Consider the following 15,730-nt stretch of genomic DNA (forward strand, 5'->3'; position numbering starts at 1 on the left):
AGCTTTGCAGCTTCCCATGCTGGCACAGCACACCCTGACAACCATAATTTACTCGATCCAATCCCTGCAGCAGTTATAAACAGTAACTTTTACTTGTTACACGAGTTTGAATGGAAGAAATTCCACATGGAAAGCCTATGCAACCAAGGTAGTATTTTCAGAGCACCCTGAAAACTTCCAGTTTTATTCAAATTCAGGGTTTTTTTTAGCCTTTGCTTGATATACCAGGCATATTCCTATTTTTTCTATATTCTTTTACTTAGGATGGCTTTTTCTCTGCTTCCACTCAAGCTAGCATTAAAGAACTAAAGGCAAAACACGACCATTTCCAGCACTATCCAATATGGGAAGAAAGAAACACATTAAGGAGGGCATGGGGAAGCAAGAATGACCACAGGCACTGTAATACAGGGTGGAGTGAACAATACTGTGCTTCTGCTGCAGAACAGAGGGAAACCAAACTGAAGAAAGTGTGAATGTGACAAAGTGGGGGCTCAAAAAATAAAAGGGAATGTCCTTGAAAAAAGGACTTTTTAAACTTCAGATAGCTAGATAGGTGAAATGTATTTGCATATTTGGTACACATTCATGCACTGAAATCTCTTACTTGTAACTCGAGACAACAAAAATCTCCCATTTGCTTAAAAAGTGTATAAATGTCAAGATCAACTGTGTAGAAGCTGCACTTCAGAAGCGCTGTCATTCTGAGAGAGAATAATTTCTCAGAAAGATTTTTAAAATTAAGGATAACCTTTTGAAAGAAAGCAGTTTTAAAGGGAATTTACTTTACAAAGATAAGAGTAAGCCTTTTGAAATCAATTCCTTACCCTCTGCTTAACTAGGATGTTTCCTCTAAAGCTTTTGAGAATATAATGTAACATGCACTTTGTTAATGTCTTTGCAAATAGAGAGAATGTGAGCACATCAAGAAGAGCATGGGAATCAAAAAAAGAATTCAAGTGACAGCACATAAAACAGACATGTATGAATAGAGGCAAACATCTTTTCACTTAGTTGTGGAGAATTTGTAGTTCTGATTTCAATTGCTAGTAGCCCTGCAGGCATTTGTCATAAAGGTCAGCTAAGTCTATAGGAACTTAAAATTACAGGAAACCTGACAAGGTTTGGAATAATTTACTAAAAGTATTAAAAATGCATAAGAAAACAGCAGAATAAAAATTAGAGGAGTCAGGAAAAAAGAGATGAGTTTGTAACTGAGGCAGAAGCACAAAGCAAACTGAGAAGGTTGCACAGGGAAGCAAAGATATATAGTGATGCACATCCAAAATGTTTTCAAATCCTATGTTGGTGGCTGTAAGATTTTTGAGTGGGAAGAACTCCCCCCTGCACAACCATTGCACAACTACGTGAGCATTGTCTCTGCCTACATTCCTCTCAGTTCCCCTGTACTCTTTGGTACAATTCGGCTCATCTGTCTCCTACCTGTTTCAAACTCTCTCCTTTGTGAGCCTTTATTTTACTCACAATCTACAAGCAATTCTGCTTGTACTTTGCTGTAACTCTGTTCAGCATGTTGCAATACTGTATTTAGGACTGAATATGTTTCATGAACTAAGGTGCAAAATAATGGTCAAAAAAACTGCTGAGAGGATAAACCGTGTACATGGTTTTCTGGTATATGTGAATTTTCTAGTAGACTTTAAAAAAAATTTACAACAGCTTTCCTTCTTCCCTTCTTCCTGAAATTTGTTCACCATCCCACATTACAGAACCTGACTGAAAACTACCTATGGGATGTTGACTTGTAAACAGAAGAGAGACAATGAAAACTTTACAGTACCAAATTCAACTTGCAAGTTATAACAAGAAAATAATTAAGAAACCTATGCAAAAATTCTGTAGCAAGATCTAGAGAAGTACCTGTAGTAACAGTGAACAACATGTCAAGGAAAAAAGTCACTTCAGAAAAGCAGGGAGAGGGAGATTAGGGATTTATCTTCACAGTAATGCCAGGAGATTAGTTGAAAAGATAAAAGAATTAGCTTTCAATGTGAACCACAAGATGATAAGGTATGCATTATATTGGACATGGTAAGGACATGAATGCAGCTGGATAAATGATCTGAAGGTGTTTAAAACAGCTTAGAGTAAAAAGAGAATAATGTTGTGATAAAGTCTAAACCATGAATAGGGAGGATAATTATTGCATTTGTAACTCTCAGGAGCCACTGAAAGTCTTATTTGGAGAACTACAGGGGAAGAAGGTATAGGAATCTTTGCCTCCAGGTCAAGCTGAAAAGCTTTAATTTAAAATGCCTTTTGCTCTGCAATACCAGGACACAGTTAGTAAAAAAGAATCGTTATAATTTCTTTTTAAATTGTTGTGAACAAATGTTTTCACCAGTGTAGAAGTTCTTCAGAATGCAGGGGGATGGGTGGGTGCTTTTGCAGTTGTGACAATTATGGTGCAACATACCCCAAAGACAGACCTGAAAATATCTCAATTTTTCAGATTTTAAAGGCACTTGTTTTAATGTTCAGATTTTAAGAAACACTTGTTCTCTAGCAATAGCTTATACAAAAGAGACAACATTCCATTATTGCTGTTGGTAGAAAAAGCATGCTCATATATTACAGGTGTACCTGTAACTTGGCAGATATAATATACAGCAGAAGCATAAATATCAAAGACCACAGAGGTCTGTGCTATTAAAACATAATTTAGTAAGGTAGGTCATGTAGCCTTACAGCAGCAGCATGACAGGAAATCTACCATCAAGACAATCATTTCAGTTTAAATCCCTTCTCAGTAGCAACTGTCCAAGAAAATCGCTTGCTTGGTTTCAACAACAAGCTAAAGTTGGATTTAGAAAGATTAAAGGCCAGATGTCTTCGGTTCTATTTCACAGAAACTCTGCTTAAAATTGTTCAGATAAATATAAAGCTGTCCAGGTATGCTTGATGAAATATATCATCTGCAAGTTCAAAAACATTTTTGGGAGACCCAGATTGTTTCAAAAGAACTGAAAAATCATCTAAATCCATCCCCATCATACTTGGTCCATACACCCAACATGTAAGATGTACATACAAAGAACAGTAAGAAAAATGCCACTGGGTCTGTCTACGTGCTTTCTTCAGGTTCTCATTAACAGACCACCCCTATCCCTATTGCCTCAAAATTCTCCAGTGAGGAATTTTCACTTTATATTGAGACAGAAACTTTAAGAGTATGATATTTATTATTCCCCAGCGGGAAAGCTAAAAAGAACACGGGACCTCTTATATATGTAATTTTTTTCCCTTATTTTTAAATGGAAGTCCTCACTCGATCTTTCTTCTCAGTAGTTAAAGGTCTGTCTACCAGCTGCTGTTATCTTGCGTAGAAAGAACATTGTGTTCTCCTCTTCTTGGCACTGCCTATCGAAGCAAGCTGGCCAAAGTACTGAAAGCAGAGTCAAAAATTCCATTCACCTCTTGCCCAGCAGATGCTTTTCTGCCTGTATTGCGACCTGTGACACAACTGTTGCAGTAAACAAAGGGGTGAAGGGTTGTTAAAACATATCCTAAAAGCTGCACAGCTGGATTTTACTGTCTGTGTATCTCTTACAAGCCAGTTCCAGCAACAATTGTTTCAACGGTGGCAAGTACCCGTGCTGTTATTTATTATTTACAATGAGCTATAAATGTACTACTATACATGATACTTGCTGCATTACTACTGTTGAAAAGCAAAAATATTCTTCATGATGCAGCACACGGACGGATAGCAAAGACCTTCTATAATTGGACTTTTGACAGTCTTTGAGTGGTAAACAATGAAAGGGAAAAAGAAGGTGGTATGGTGTAAGACAGCCCATCTGCTGACCACACATTTATCCAAAAACTTAACTGTGTGCACAAGTAGCAATCTAACGTTTGAAGCAATGCTGCAAGGATAGCTCCAGTGAGATGTGCAAGCTGTTATCAGAAAGGACGAGTTTGCATTTTGGCTCTTATTTTAGGAGAAGGGCGTGAAAATCAGTTTGATTTCCAGGGATTAGTGGCAGCTTCCCTATGGAAAGAATCAGGCTTGCATTCTTCTGCCCACTGAAGAAGAGTGCTTATCTCCCCATTTGCACATATACTGAGTACCTGTATTATAAAACAGGAGCAGCAGCTTAGCTGACACTGCTTAACATCTGAAGAACAAAGACTAAGCACTGGTATTGCCTGATGCCTCAATGGCCATACAGTCACCTCACTAACACACAATAGTCCCAACCCTGGCTGCTGCCCAGACAAGGCCTAAAAGCAACTCAGTGGAAGAGAACATAGCGACCTCCAAGCAATGAGTGTGCTGCTTTCATACCCCATATTCCCCCAGCATCTCATCAGTTTCTCAGTTTCTAAAATTCTTTTTTTTCTTGTATTAAGGAAACTGTGCAGTCAAGTGTACAGTAGTTTCAGTTACTGCTTCAATCTAATCAGGTGAAACGCATAACTCCTGGATTTATATTATTTGATAGTAGCAGTGTCCAAAATTACATTTCAATAAATTTCATTTCACAAAAACTTTACTGTGGAAAGAAAAATATCAATTCAACTTAAACCAACTTTTCTCTTAGTTCAATGTTTGTATGGAAAAATAATTAAGCAGTCCACTTAGAAAGGCATAATCTGTTCATGAGCATGCAGGTATCAATTTTATCTTATGAGAATTTTTCCATGTTCCAGTTGCTTCATTCCTTATTACATGCTGCAAAAGGCAGTAATAATTTTTATAGCCAAATATCTCTTCATAAGATACCAGGTGGCTTTCAATATTTACTATTTAAGTCATGCATGAAATTTAAACATTACAAAAAATGACTTACCCGTTGACACTCCTGAAATATGCACATTTTCAGAATGTTCTGCAAGAGCACCATTTCCTAAAATTAAACATAATGAATAAGCTAATTTCCAAGATAAAATTTGTAAAAATTCTTCAGATACCCTTTTACAGAACAGAAAGAACAAAACTGAAGTTATTTTAATTAATATTAAACATTAAAGGTCCTATGTTCATTTTATGATAAAACTTTGAGAAAAACCAGAGGAAAAGTTACTATACAATGAAAATAAAAAAGCAAGCATTGTTAGTGTACTAGAAATAATTAAACTAGAAAGTTAAGGAACGAGAGACTGATAGCAGTGAAGAGTTTTGAGAAACTTCAGGTATTTTTTAATTGTAGACTTTTTGCATCAAATGCTATTTTCTTTTCATGAAAGGTTTATTTCAATGCATCTTCCCCATCTCCTCCTACATCAAGATTTGTAAGTAAATGCTATGCAAATCAAGACATCCATGGGAAGCCACCCATCCATTTGATAATGAATTGCAGCCCTTTATCCAGAAAGATGTTTCTGTTATAGCCAGGAACTAGCTACCTTCAGGAGTTAACTCCCCATCAACGTTCATTAAAACTAAGCAAACTTGCAAAGATAAGCAAGGAGACCCACGTAGTCATCAAGAGTTAGAGACTAGTTCTTACTCTACTGGGTACTCCTCCAAACTAAAAGAAGTCTGCTAAAGAGAACATGTCTGCTGACCGGTGGTAGCCCTGTTACGTGATGTGACAGATCAAGCTGTATTTGTGCACATTTCTCCCACTGAACAGCTCTCATTCTCTACTCCTTTATACAACGGTTTTTTTTACAAGAAAATTTTGATAAGATCTTCCAGGCATTTCAGGAGGAGAGAGCTACTTTCATAAATAAGCTCCTTTGAACATACACAGTGAATCCAAACTGTAAATTAGGTCACTAAGCAAATTTTAAAACCACAACTTTTAATCCCTCAAAGTTTTGTAATACTAAAGATTTGCCATGTCATACAGACTTTCATACATCAGTTGAAATCAGTCGTTCCACCAGCACTGCAATGTAAGTGTGACATGTTTGGGTAACAAGAAACTTAAATACATGAAGAAAACTCAAATTCCTTTTATAACAAGCTTAAAGCCTGTTACAGTTAACCTAGAACACACACACCTGAGTGAGCATCTCAATGCTCCTCCATTGCAATGGTTACAATTAAAATGTTACATAAATTTCTCCCAGAGTTGACACCAAATGCAGAAAGACATTTTTTTTTATTTCTTAAAGACACAATACAGCTAGAAAACCAATGATCAGAATTTGTAGAAAAATAGCAAGTCTAATTTTTTCTTTTCTTTAAAAAAAAAAACCCACCACCAAATTCTTGGGCTTTTAAAAGTGATGCATTTGCCTCCCCCCCCATTTCAAAACACTAATTTCACTGCATATAGTTATATACCGAGTTGTTTTTTCTCAATTTTAAAAAAATTCCACACTGTAACACTTTCCCTCTACGTTCAAAAGATAGAAGCATTTTAAAACAGAAACTACTTCAAATACTGCATTAGTGAGCAACTACTTTCCAATTAAACTATTTTCAAAAGTAAAATATAAGTTTTAAAAGCTATTCTCCCAATAATTTCTCCATTTTGCATATAAATTCACAAGCTAAGGAGTGTTTGCCACTTTAATTTCATGTCTTCAGTAACACCTAGCTCTAAATTTACAAAATAAACACCATCTTTGCTGTAAAGTGATTTTACTTGTAAGTGATTCCACAGAAGCATATTTCTGATTTTCATGTTTCCTATTATCTCCATCAACAGGAAAACATTAACACACTTCAAGACCTCTTGTTTTAAGCTAAAAATAGCTTACTGGTATTTCATCTTTCAAATAACGGTAGGGATTATTCACTGGCCTTGCCTTTTCAAAAAAGGGGTTACAAGCAAATACAACTATATTTGTGCTTACTACTGAAAATGAACAACATGACAAAAAAGGAGTTTACAAACATTTAGAAATATGAAACTCCCTGAAGTAATGACACTGAAGACAGTCAGTATCTGGGCACTCCACTGATGCCACCAGAATCTGAATTACAGACAAGCTGCCTATACATAAAAACAAGGAAAAAAACCCTCCAGAATTTTAATGAAATCAGTTCTGATAAAAATACAATAACAATACATTAAAGTACTGAAGTGATGGAAAAAAAAAGCAATATAGATATAAAAAATTGACAAAAACTATAAACCAGTAATAACAAGAAGTATACTAAAATGAGAACTCACATCCAAATCCTGTACACATTGACTTAGAATTAATGGGTTAAATTAATAAGAAAACTTAGTATCAAAGTTTGGAACGCTTTAATATTTTCCATCTAAATAGGCTTTATGCTCTAAGTATTAATCTTTTGACAAAGTGATGTCCCATTTATTGTTAAACTAACTTCAGTGATTAGTCAGAAGCAGCACTAATGTGAGATGATGAAGCCTCAACTCAGATCCAAGAACTACAGCATCAAAATAAGGTGGATTTTTAAAAATTATTTCCTTCCCAATAATCCTTCATTACATGAAAGATGAACCTTAGAAACCTCTCAGCTTATTGCTTCCTTGTTTTATTGGAAACTGTCACTGAAATAGTCTGTGTTCAGATGCCATTTAAGCATTAGTAACTGCTGACACCTTTATGAAATTTTTAGGTAATGATCCTTATATGATCTCAACAATTATGTCACATGGTTCCTTATAAACTGAACCCACTAGAATATCAATGTACCACATAAAAGATCAGTAATTTCCATTAAGATACAGGAACATAATTATCTTTGAAATTTCTGTTAGTCTATTTAATACAGAAGAGTACATAAAAAAAATAATAATTCTTAGGTCCCCAGACAGCTTTCATATTTCTTAATGTTTTAAATAAATATTTACTACTTATTTCCATTTCAGCCTGAAGTTTTTAACTGAAACAGGTGCCACCTAACAATATGACACAAAGTTTGTCCACATGAGTTACAGGAGCTGGTTAAGTACATGTGACAGCACAGCGCTGGAAGACACACACCGAGAAGCTCCTGCACGAATCCATTCTGCCTGCGAGAAACTAAGTTTGTTTTTCAAAAACTGACATCTTCCATCACTTTTTTGGGGGGTTGACTTCTTAAAAGAAAAAAAAAAATAATAATCACTTGTGTAGCCACAGCTATACCCATTTCCTTCATATCCTTTGATAAATACTTATGACAAACAGACCACTCATTTTAAGTGATATTAAACAGAAATGTACGTTAACTTTAGACTTGCAGCTTAAGATGTGGTCAGCATCTGCATTTAAGTTTAAAAAAAATTAAATGGACAAGGTGTTTACTACATTTTTTCCTCAAAAAAATAATCACAATAGAACCTTTGGTAAATAGGACACACGATATTTTAAACTACTGGTAACCTTTAGGATAAACAAGAGTATGGAGAGTGTTTTTGAAGGCCTTCCATTTAACTGCACAGGAGTATTTTGCCACCTCTGCTGATAATATCTCTAAAGATTCCTTGAATGCAATAAAAAATAATTTAAAAAAATCAGCCAACTGGTTATTAAATGAGCTAAAAGTCTATATTAAGAGTGTCTTTACAGTATGGAACAACCTCCATTTTCTGAGGTGCCTTTCTGTCTTGAATAACTTTAAAAATCTCTTAAATGTTCAAAATTATGGTTATGGTCAAAATTGGTCTCTGATTCTAATAGACTCATCGTAAAACTTTATTTTCACAGCACTTTGGCCTTTGTCAGTATTTTCTATCCCACTCAAATCCTCTGGGTTGAGATGCTGTCTTGTCTTAGGAGCAGACAGAAAGAGACAAACAAGTAGTTCCACAAACACTTGAATTAATTCCTTTTGATTTGTGTCTCACAGCTGACTGACCACAGAAGCAGGCAAGACAACACTAGGTTTTGCCTTCAGGTTTCCCAGCAGTTGGGACATTTCTTCCCTATCAGTCTATATGAAACTCTGTTAAACACCTCCCACCCCACCCCAAAAAACTCAGCACCCTCACAGCATCACTTCTTAACATCCTGGTCCAAGAACCATGAGCCCTATACTCCTATATGGCATACGGAGAGGAGAACCAAAACAATGTCCTACTTGCCCAAAAACACCATAGCCCTGGAAGGTGTCAGACTCACTGACAGCTTCTGAGTTCCACCACAGATTGGAAAATAAACAGAGGCCAAAGGCGTGGGGCTGGCAATGAGGAAAATGTCATCGCAGCAAACACACCAACCAAACTGTACAAGAAAACTGTAAGGGGAAAGTGTGGAAAAACCAACGCTTTCACATTTGAAAACCGTAAGAGGCTTAGAAAAATAGTTGCCAAGTTCTATATATTTGAAACTGATAGAGTGGCAGTGCTGCTTGGAGTAACGTGGAGGCCCAACCGCGGGGCAGCAGCCCCTCATTTTAGGGTGCTCCCCCCTCCATCCCTCCCTCCCTCCCCACAGCCCACGCAGCACAGCTCGCTCTCAAAACGGGATCAACATCAGACCCAAAGGATTATCACCTCTAACTTTGGAGCATATAACTAAGCCTACAGTCCTACAGCTTCTCCTTTAAGTTTTACTCAAATTCATGCAGTTTTCAAAAAGCATAGCCAAACAGACAACCCCAATAATTAAGTGTCCCTCTTAGTCAAAATATTCAGATTAAACAACACAAGCTTCTGCATTCCGGACATATGAACTAGGAGGTTTCAGACAATAAACAGGAAGTTTATCTAAATACCGATATATCTGAGATAGCAAATAATGATTCTTTGAAATTTAAATGTGTTTTTCATCTATTTGACTAAAACTCGCAATATGAATGCACAGTGGTTAATATTGTAAAAGAGCTGCAAAAAAATTGGTACAGACAACTTTGTCCACCATGATTGTAAAATCAAATTCTGTAACTTCAGTTTGGAAGAACATCATGTAGCTTGGGAGTCAGTTAAATCCAGACTGCGTTTTACAGAGAAATTAACTTGACTGGTGAAATGAAAAATGAGAAGAGAAAAAAAATCCATAGCTGCAAATACCACATTTAAGTTACTGTCATTTTTGGTTAGACCAAGTAGTTACTCTCTACAAATAAGTCAGGCACACGTATCTCCATTGAAGCTAAATTCTTCCATATCAAGACTAAGCCTCTGCCATTACCTTTAACAGCCAAATCACAACCCCCCTATAAATAGAACTGTATAAACTGAGGAACTCCTGTAACCAAATGGCTACAGAGAGAGTGCTTTTTCTAAACTACCTGGAGTTGAAAGGTACTGTGGCACGTAACAAATGCTACATAAGCAGAATGGGCAGGATATTTCTCTTGAACCACAATTACCAGGGACAAGAAATCAACACCACTTCCTGTACATCACATGCTTCCAAACACCCTTAATCACGGTACGTGTTCAACTTGCTTTGCTTTAGACAATGTACTTCATGACCAAACTTCCTCTCTTCATCCTACTCCCAAAATTCCTGCTTGCTCTGTACCTTACACAGAGCAAGTTCAAACTTGTTTACGCTGCCTTTTGGCAGCCAAAGTTACCTTACATTCATCTGCACCAAATTTTGCTTCTAACTGACCAAAAGTGGATGATGCCACCAAAACCTCAACCGCACACTTCCATGAATGGTGTGGTGCTGCCTTACATATCACCCCACTAAAAAGCCACTTAGCAATGCTCCTATGATGCTCTAGTCCAAGAATAACAATGTACTTCTTGATCTAGAGATACAGGAGCTGGAAACATCCATGATGCCTCCGTAATATTCCAGACCCCTTTTGCTAGCACATCCTGTGACAGTCCCAGCCACCAGCCATCCCCCCCTCTGCTCCCCGACTCCTCCTGCAAATATCTAAGCAGGGTTGTGCAGAAACCATCTCCACCTGAAGACGCCGTGTGTCAGGCTGAGCTGCGGTCACGCTTGTCTGCCATGGGAGAAGAAAGCAAAGGCAACTGCCCACCCCTCACACCCAACAGCTAAACCAAGGCTGAGATGTTGCAGTTCAGAGAAGGGCACGCGAGACGCCAACAGAAAAACCAGCACCTCCTCCAGAGAAGCTAGATGATCTTTGAAGGTCCCTTCCAACTCAACCTATTCTACGATAAAAACACTTGTTCAGTATGTAACCCAAAATACTATACTGAATTATTTATGTGTAGGTCGCATGCAGTTAACGAGCCAAAAAAATTAGGTAGGATCCTCCTCGGTCTTTTGGCTCATCATCATCTCCTGAACGCTTTGCACCTGTATTTGTTAAACTACTGTGCATTTAGAATTCAACACATTAGCTGCAGGGATTTAATGCTGTAATAACAGCAAAGAGGTACCTATCCATAGGTAAAGGGCCATACTGCTGCCAAACTCTACTGCAGAAACAGTATACACTAAATTAAGATTATGCAGCTGAGGAAAAAAGCACTATGATCTCAAATGAACATGAGGGTATGAAAGGGACTGGACTTGTTTTTTCATCCTTTGTAACTTAGTCTCTGAGAATATGGTTCCTCCTGTACTTTCTCTTTTATCTGTGCAAAACGTGTTCTCTAAACCCTATTACAGACATTCAGACTTTGCCTTCCTCAGAAGACAGGAACAGAGCTACATGTGCAACTTCAACATTACAAGAGACAAGGAACTGAAAGTGGAGCAAATAGAATTAAAAAAAAAAAAAAAAAAAGGCAGGCTAAGCATTTGAAACTTACCCTCCCAGAACAGTTCAGGAAATAAACAGTATTATTGCTACAGGGAATGCTTCAAATTAAGGTGCGGCAGAGCTGAGAGTACACAGTCCACTGAAGCCAGGCAACATTTGTTACCTCTCTATATTCAGTAACGAAGCGAAGCAGCAGCGTCATTCCCAGATTCCTACAAAAACCAATCACAGCCTCTACAGGTGACACCATTTCATTACTGGCTGCCTTCTAATGGCTTAGTTTGCAATCACTTCATCCTTTTGATTAGAGATACACATGGAATCCAATTAACACATTTTGTGCACCAATATGCATTTGGATTAACTACTCAAGATTCATGATCCACAGTCATCTTTTATTTTAATATCTTTATGGTTCTTTTTTATACAGTGCATTGCACCTTCGACCAGAAGCTTTTGTCCTACACCCAAGTGCTGTTATTAACTTTCCTGACAAAGAGCAACACATGCTTTTGCCTAAATTCATTTATTTCATGACAAAGGTAATTAAAAAAGCATCATGAGAAGATGACGGTATTGACTTTTCGGCATTAACTGATCAATAATCTCCAGTTTAGCTGTAGAATCTTTCCAAGTGTTACTGACAAATTTCGTATTATTTATTTTTAAAGCAAAAGTTTGGTGCTAACTAGTTAATGTGCAGTTCTTTTCCATATTTCCTTAGGGTTAAGTACTGGAATCATAGGAATTTCAGGTGGTCATTTGTAAAACAGCGTTAAGCTGTGCAGCAAGATGTAAATTATCTTTCAGGTAAGATAAGGATTAAATAACCATTTCTTTTACTATAAAATTACATATGCAATAGACAGAAACATTGGGAGAAAGCCTTACTGTCACGCAGACATCAGTCAGAATTCTCTACTAAAGGCAAGCTGAGCAACAGTGACAAGATTTATTCCAAAACCCTGTAACAGAAGAACATCTGCTAAAAAGAAGATATAGCAAATATATCTAAAATTTCAAACAGTGAAAGCTAGTGTTTATGTAAAATAAGAAACTGTTGTATACTCAAATACTACAATGGCATAATTAATTTATTTAATTAAGGAAAGAATAAAAATGACTAGCAGATGAAACTATACTGAAATAGTGTCTTATTTAAATGTGTTTATAATACAAAAGAGGGAAATAAGCACATAAAATTTCATGGTAAAAACAGATAAAGCACAAAATTGTTTACTATACTATACTCAATGCTGTTATTTTATGTAGTATTTTTATTTTAGACCAACTGTGATGTAGTTTCATTTAGAAAACTAAGACAAGAACTAGAGAATCAATTCTGCAATGGGATTGTTTATGCAGGTCTTAGTTTTTTAACTTTTTACAACAATCAATACGTACCATTCCATGCTTAGAAAATTATTTCTTGGGTATAAAACAATAGGTTTGGTGCTGTCGAAAGTCAGCACTGTATACTTAAAATCTGTCATCCAACACTGCATTTTAGTGTCACCCTCTCATTCTTATACTATCCTTTCCTCCTCACAGAGGGACTTTAAGTGACATGTAGCTGCATGATATTTTTGAAAAACAGGTCTTTGTTCATCTCTTGGTGAATAAAACACAGTCATGAAGTTTCTAGATCTACATTCACTGTACAGAGCCTCAACCCAAAGTTAATCAGTACCTGAGTGAACAACAGTGCATACCTTCATTCCTATAATCTTGATAACACTGACTTAAAAACCTCCAGAGAAAAATATTCTACTACTTTTACATTCTTTAGCTTTGTAACATTATTCCCCTATACCAAAAAGAGTCTGTGTTCGTTCTTCAAAAATTGTTTATTAAAACAGGTACTCTAAAAATCAAATTTGCTACATAAATAAATACTTTGAATTTGAAGATAAGGTCTTAACTATTAACTTCTCTGCCAAAACATAAAATACCATTAATTCCTGATAATTTTGTGGTGCTAACTTGGGATTGTCTACATTAGGATTTTATTTCAGATATGGAGCATGCTTCCAAATCTCCTGATCTGCTCCACTTTATGTGCTTTGGTTCACATTATGCTGTAGCCTCGGGACCATCAAACTGGACTCATTTTAGATGACACAAATCTGGAAGACACACTCCTGCTGGTAATGTGTACTCAATCTTCTGGACCATGCTAGAGCTAGTCCAAAGAAAAACCTTCAAAAACGTAGGCACAAACATTACATCTTCAGCCTAACTTGTTTTACTCCACAAACCTGCTCCTCCCAGGCCATGGGATGTGCCAATGCAGAGACACCCCCAGGTACCCAACATCCCAGAAGTTCTCTCTGCCCACTGCAGCTCCAGTGATGCCAGGGAGGCTCCAGCTCAACTTCAGGCGCAAGTGTCAGTGTCTCCACAGTCATTTAGTGTGAGCAACACGAGTTCCCTTTCTGAATTCATTAAACACTGCATATGTTATTCACTAATATTATACCAATTGTGAATACTGTTGCAGCACACAAAAGAAAATTAACAGAATTCCATATAAACCATAGTCAGATGCTAACTTAAGGCAAATTGGATATTTGGTGAGGCAAATTGGTGAGGCACTGGAACAGGTTGCCCAGAGAAACTGTGGATGCCCCATCCCTGGAAGTGTTCAAGGCCACGTTGGATGGGACTTTGAGCAACCTGGGCTACTAGTTAGATGTCCCTGGCCACGGCAGGGGGGTTGGAACTTGATGATCTTTTAGGTCCCTTCCAACCTGAACCATTCTGTGATTCTACAATTCAGAAGATGCTGCAATCTACAGTGTGATTTCTCAGTCACTTTCCACCCTCCCTTCTCCAGGAAGGGACAACTCTTCTTTATGGCCAAACAGACAAAGCAACCAGCAGTTCTGTACTTGGCTGTTTAATGCAGCACAAGCCTTTTCTCTGCGGGTATGGGCAGGAGAGACCCTCACAAGAGAGAGAGAAGGAAATACTTTTGAAAGAGATCTTGGCACACCAAATTAGCAAGATAACCAGAGGTTCCTTTATCCTAGGTTGCAAAAAGAGAAGCCGGAGTAGTAACTATAGCAACCCTGATTTAATGCTGCAGGCAGAAAAAAACCCATCTGGCCACACCTGTAAACCCCACAAGACAATTGTTAATTGCATCTATTATTATTAAAATACAAACTTTTAAATTAGTAACTAAAATAACTTGAGAAGGATTTTTTGTGTGAAAGTTTCAGCAAAAAAAAACAGTTAAAGCTTCTCAGTTGTAGTTTAAGAAGGTGGGGACAGAAATTAACCTGACTTTTTTTTATTCTCTCTCAAAAATTCCACAAACTATTTATAGAGAGCTCTAATATACTTGGCAGCAAGCAGTGGAAATTGGAAATCTAGCAGAGACACTGGCTCAGCTTCAACAAGATTCCTGATTTTAAGCACATAAGTAGTTCTATTCATGTCAAACCCTATACTTCTACCCAGCCAGGTATAAAGGAAATTACTTGACTGACCAATGCCTGCAAATTGTCCGTGTTCTCAGCTGGTAATCTAGTGCAGTAGTTTGGATTAGACAGAGAGCAGAAAAAAACCCAAGATTATTAAGACCAATTAAACAGTTCAAACAGTGAATACAGACTTCTAAATTACACCTAAATCTCAAATAACTTTAAAATAAATATAAGGAAATCAGAGGAAAAAGGAGTAGACCAGAAACTAGGAGGGGAGGGAGGGAAGCAAGAGAAACTATACTGCCTACCCATCCTTAGATGAACTGTCTTCTTCATAAGGCTTAGGTGCCTATTCTTAACTGATTAGACCCTATCAGGAATACAAACCTAACAATTTGCCCTCCTGTTTGAAAACATTCCACTGCGGTATTACTTAGAAACCTAGAAAAAGTCGAAGTTTCTAGCTATTTTAAACAGCTATATTTAAAATAATAAAACTCAATTATTTTAACAAAGGACTGTTCAGAGCCTTTATACATGTTCAACTGCAGTAACTATTCTTCCCTTCTGAAATTCCACTTCAGATACTGAAAGTATTTCACATTTGAGAAGTGCCAGACATGGGGAAGATTTCAATGTGTGGGCTGCAGGGTGCTTATACAGTAGGGGGAAGAGCGTTTCAGATTTGATTCATACTCTTCACATGCCTCATACTTTCATCTACTACAGTTTCTTTAAATCACTGCTGCAGTAAAAAAAAAAAAAAAAAAAGACAAACCAGTTT

At 37.1% G+C, this 15,730-nt stretch overlaps 1 protein-coding gene across 1 annotated transcript in view; it reads right to left on the reverse strand.

Annotated features, from left to right (window-relative positions):
• Window positions 1-15,730, reverse strand: part of LRP12 (LDL receptor related protein 12) — a 53,113-nt gene that overhangs the window by 18,151 nt on the left and 19,232 nt on the right. Inside the window, exon 2 of the mRNA XM_014965403.1 lies at window positions 4,818-4,874. Coding sequence (XP_014820889.1) covers window positions 4,818-4,874 — 57 coding nt within the window. The remainder of the gene's footprint in view (window positions 1-4,817; window positions 4,875-15,730) is intronic.

Source organism: Calidris pugnax, unplaced genomic scaffold (assembly GCF_001431845.1).
Source record: "Calidris pugnax isolate Ruff unplaced genomic scaffold, ASM143184v1 scaffold41, whole genome shotgun sequence".
NCBI classification, from domain to species: domain Eukaryota; kingdom Metazoa; phylum Chordata; class Aves; order Charadriiformes; family Scolopacidae; genus Calidris; species Calidris pugnax.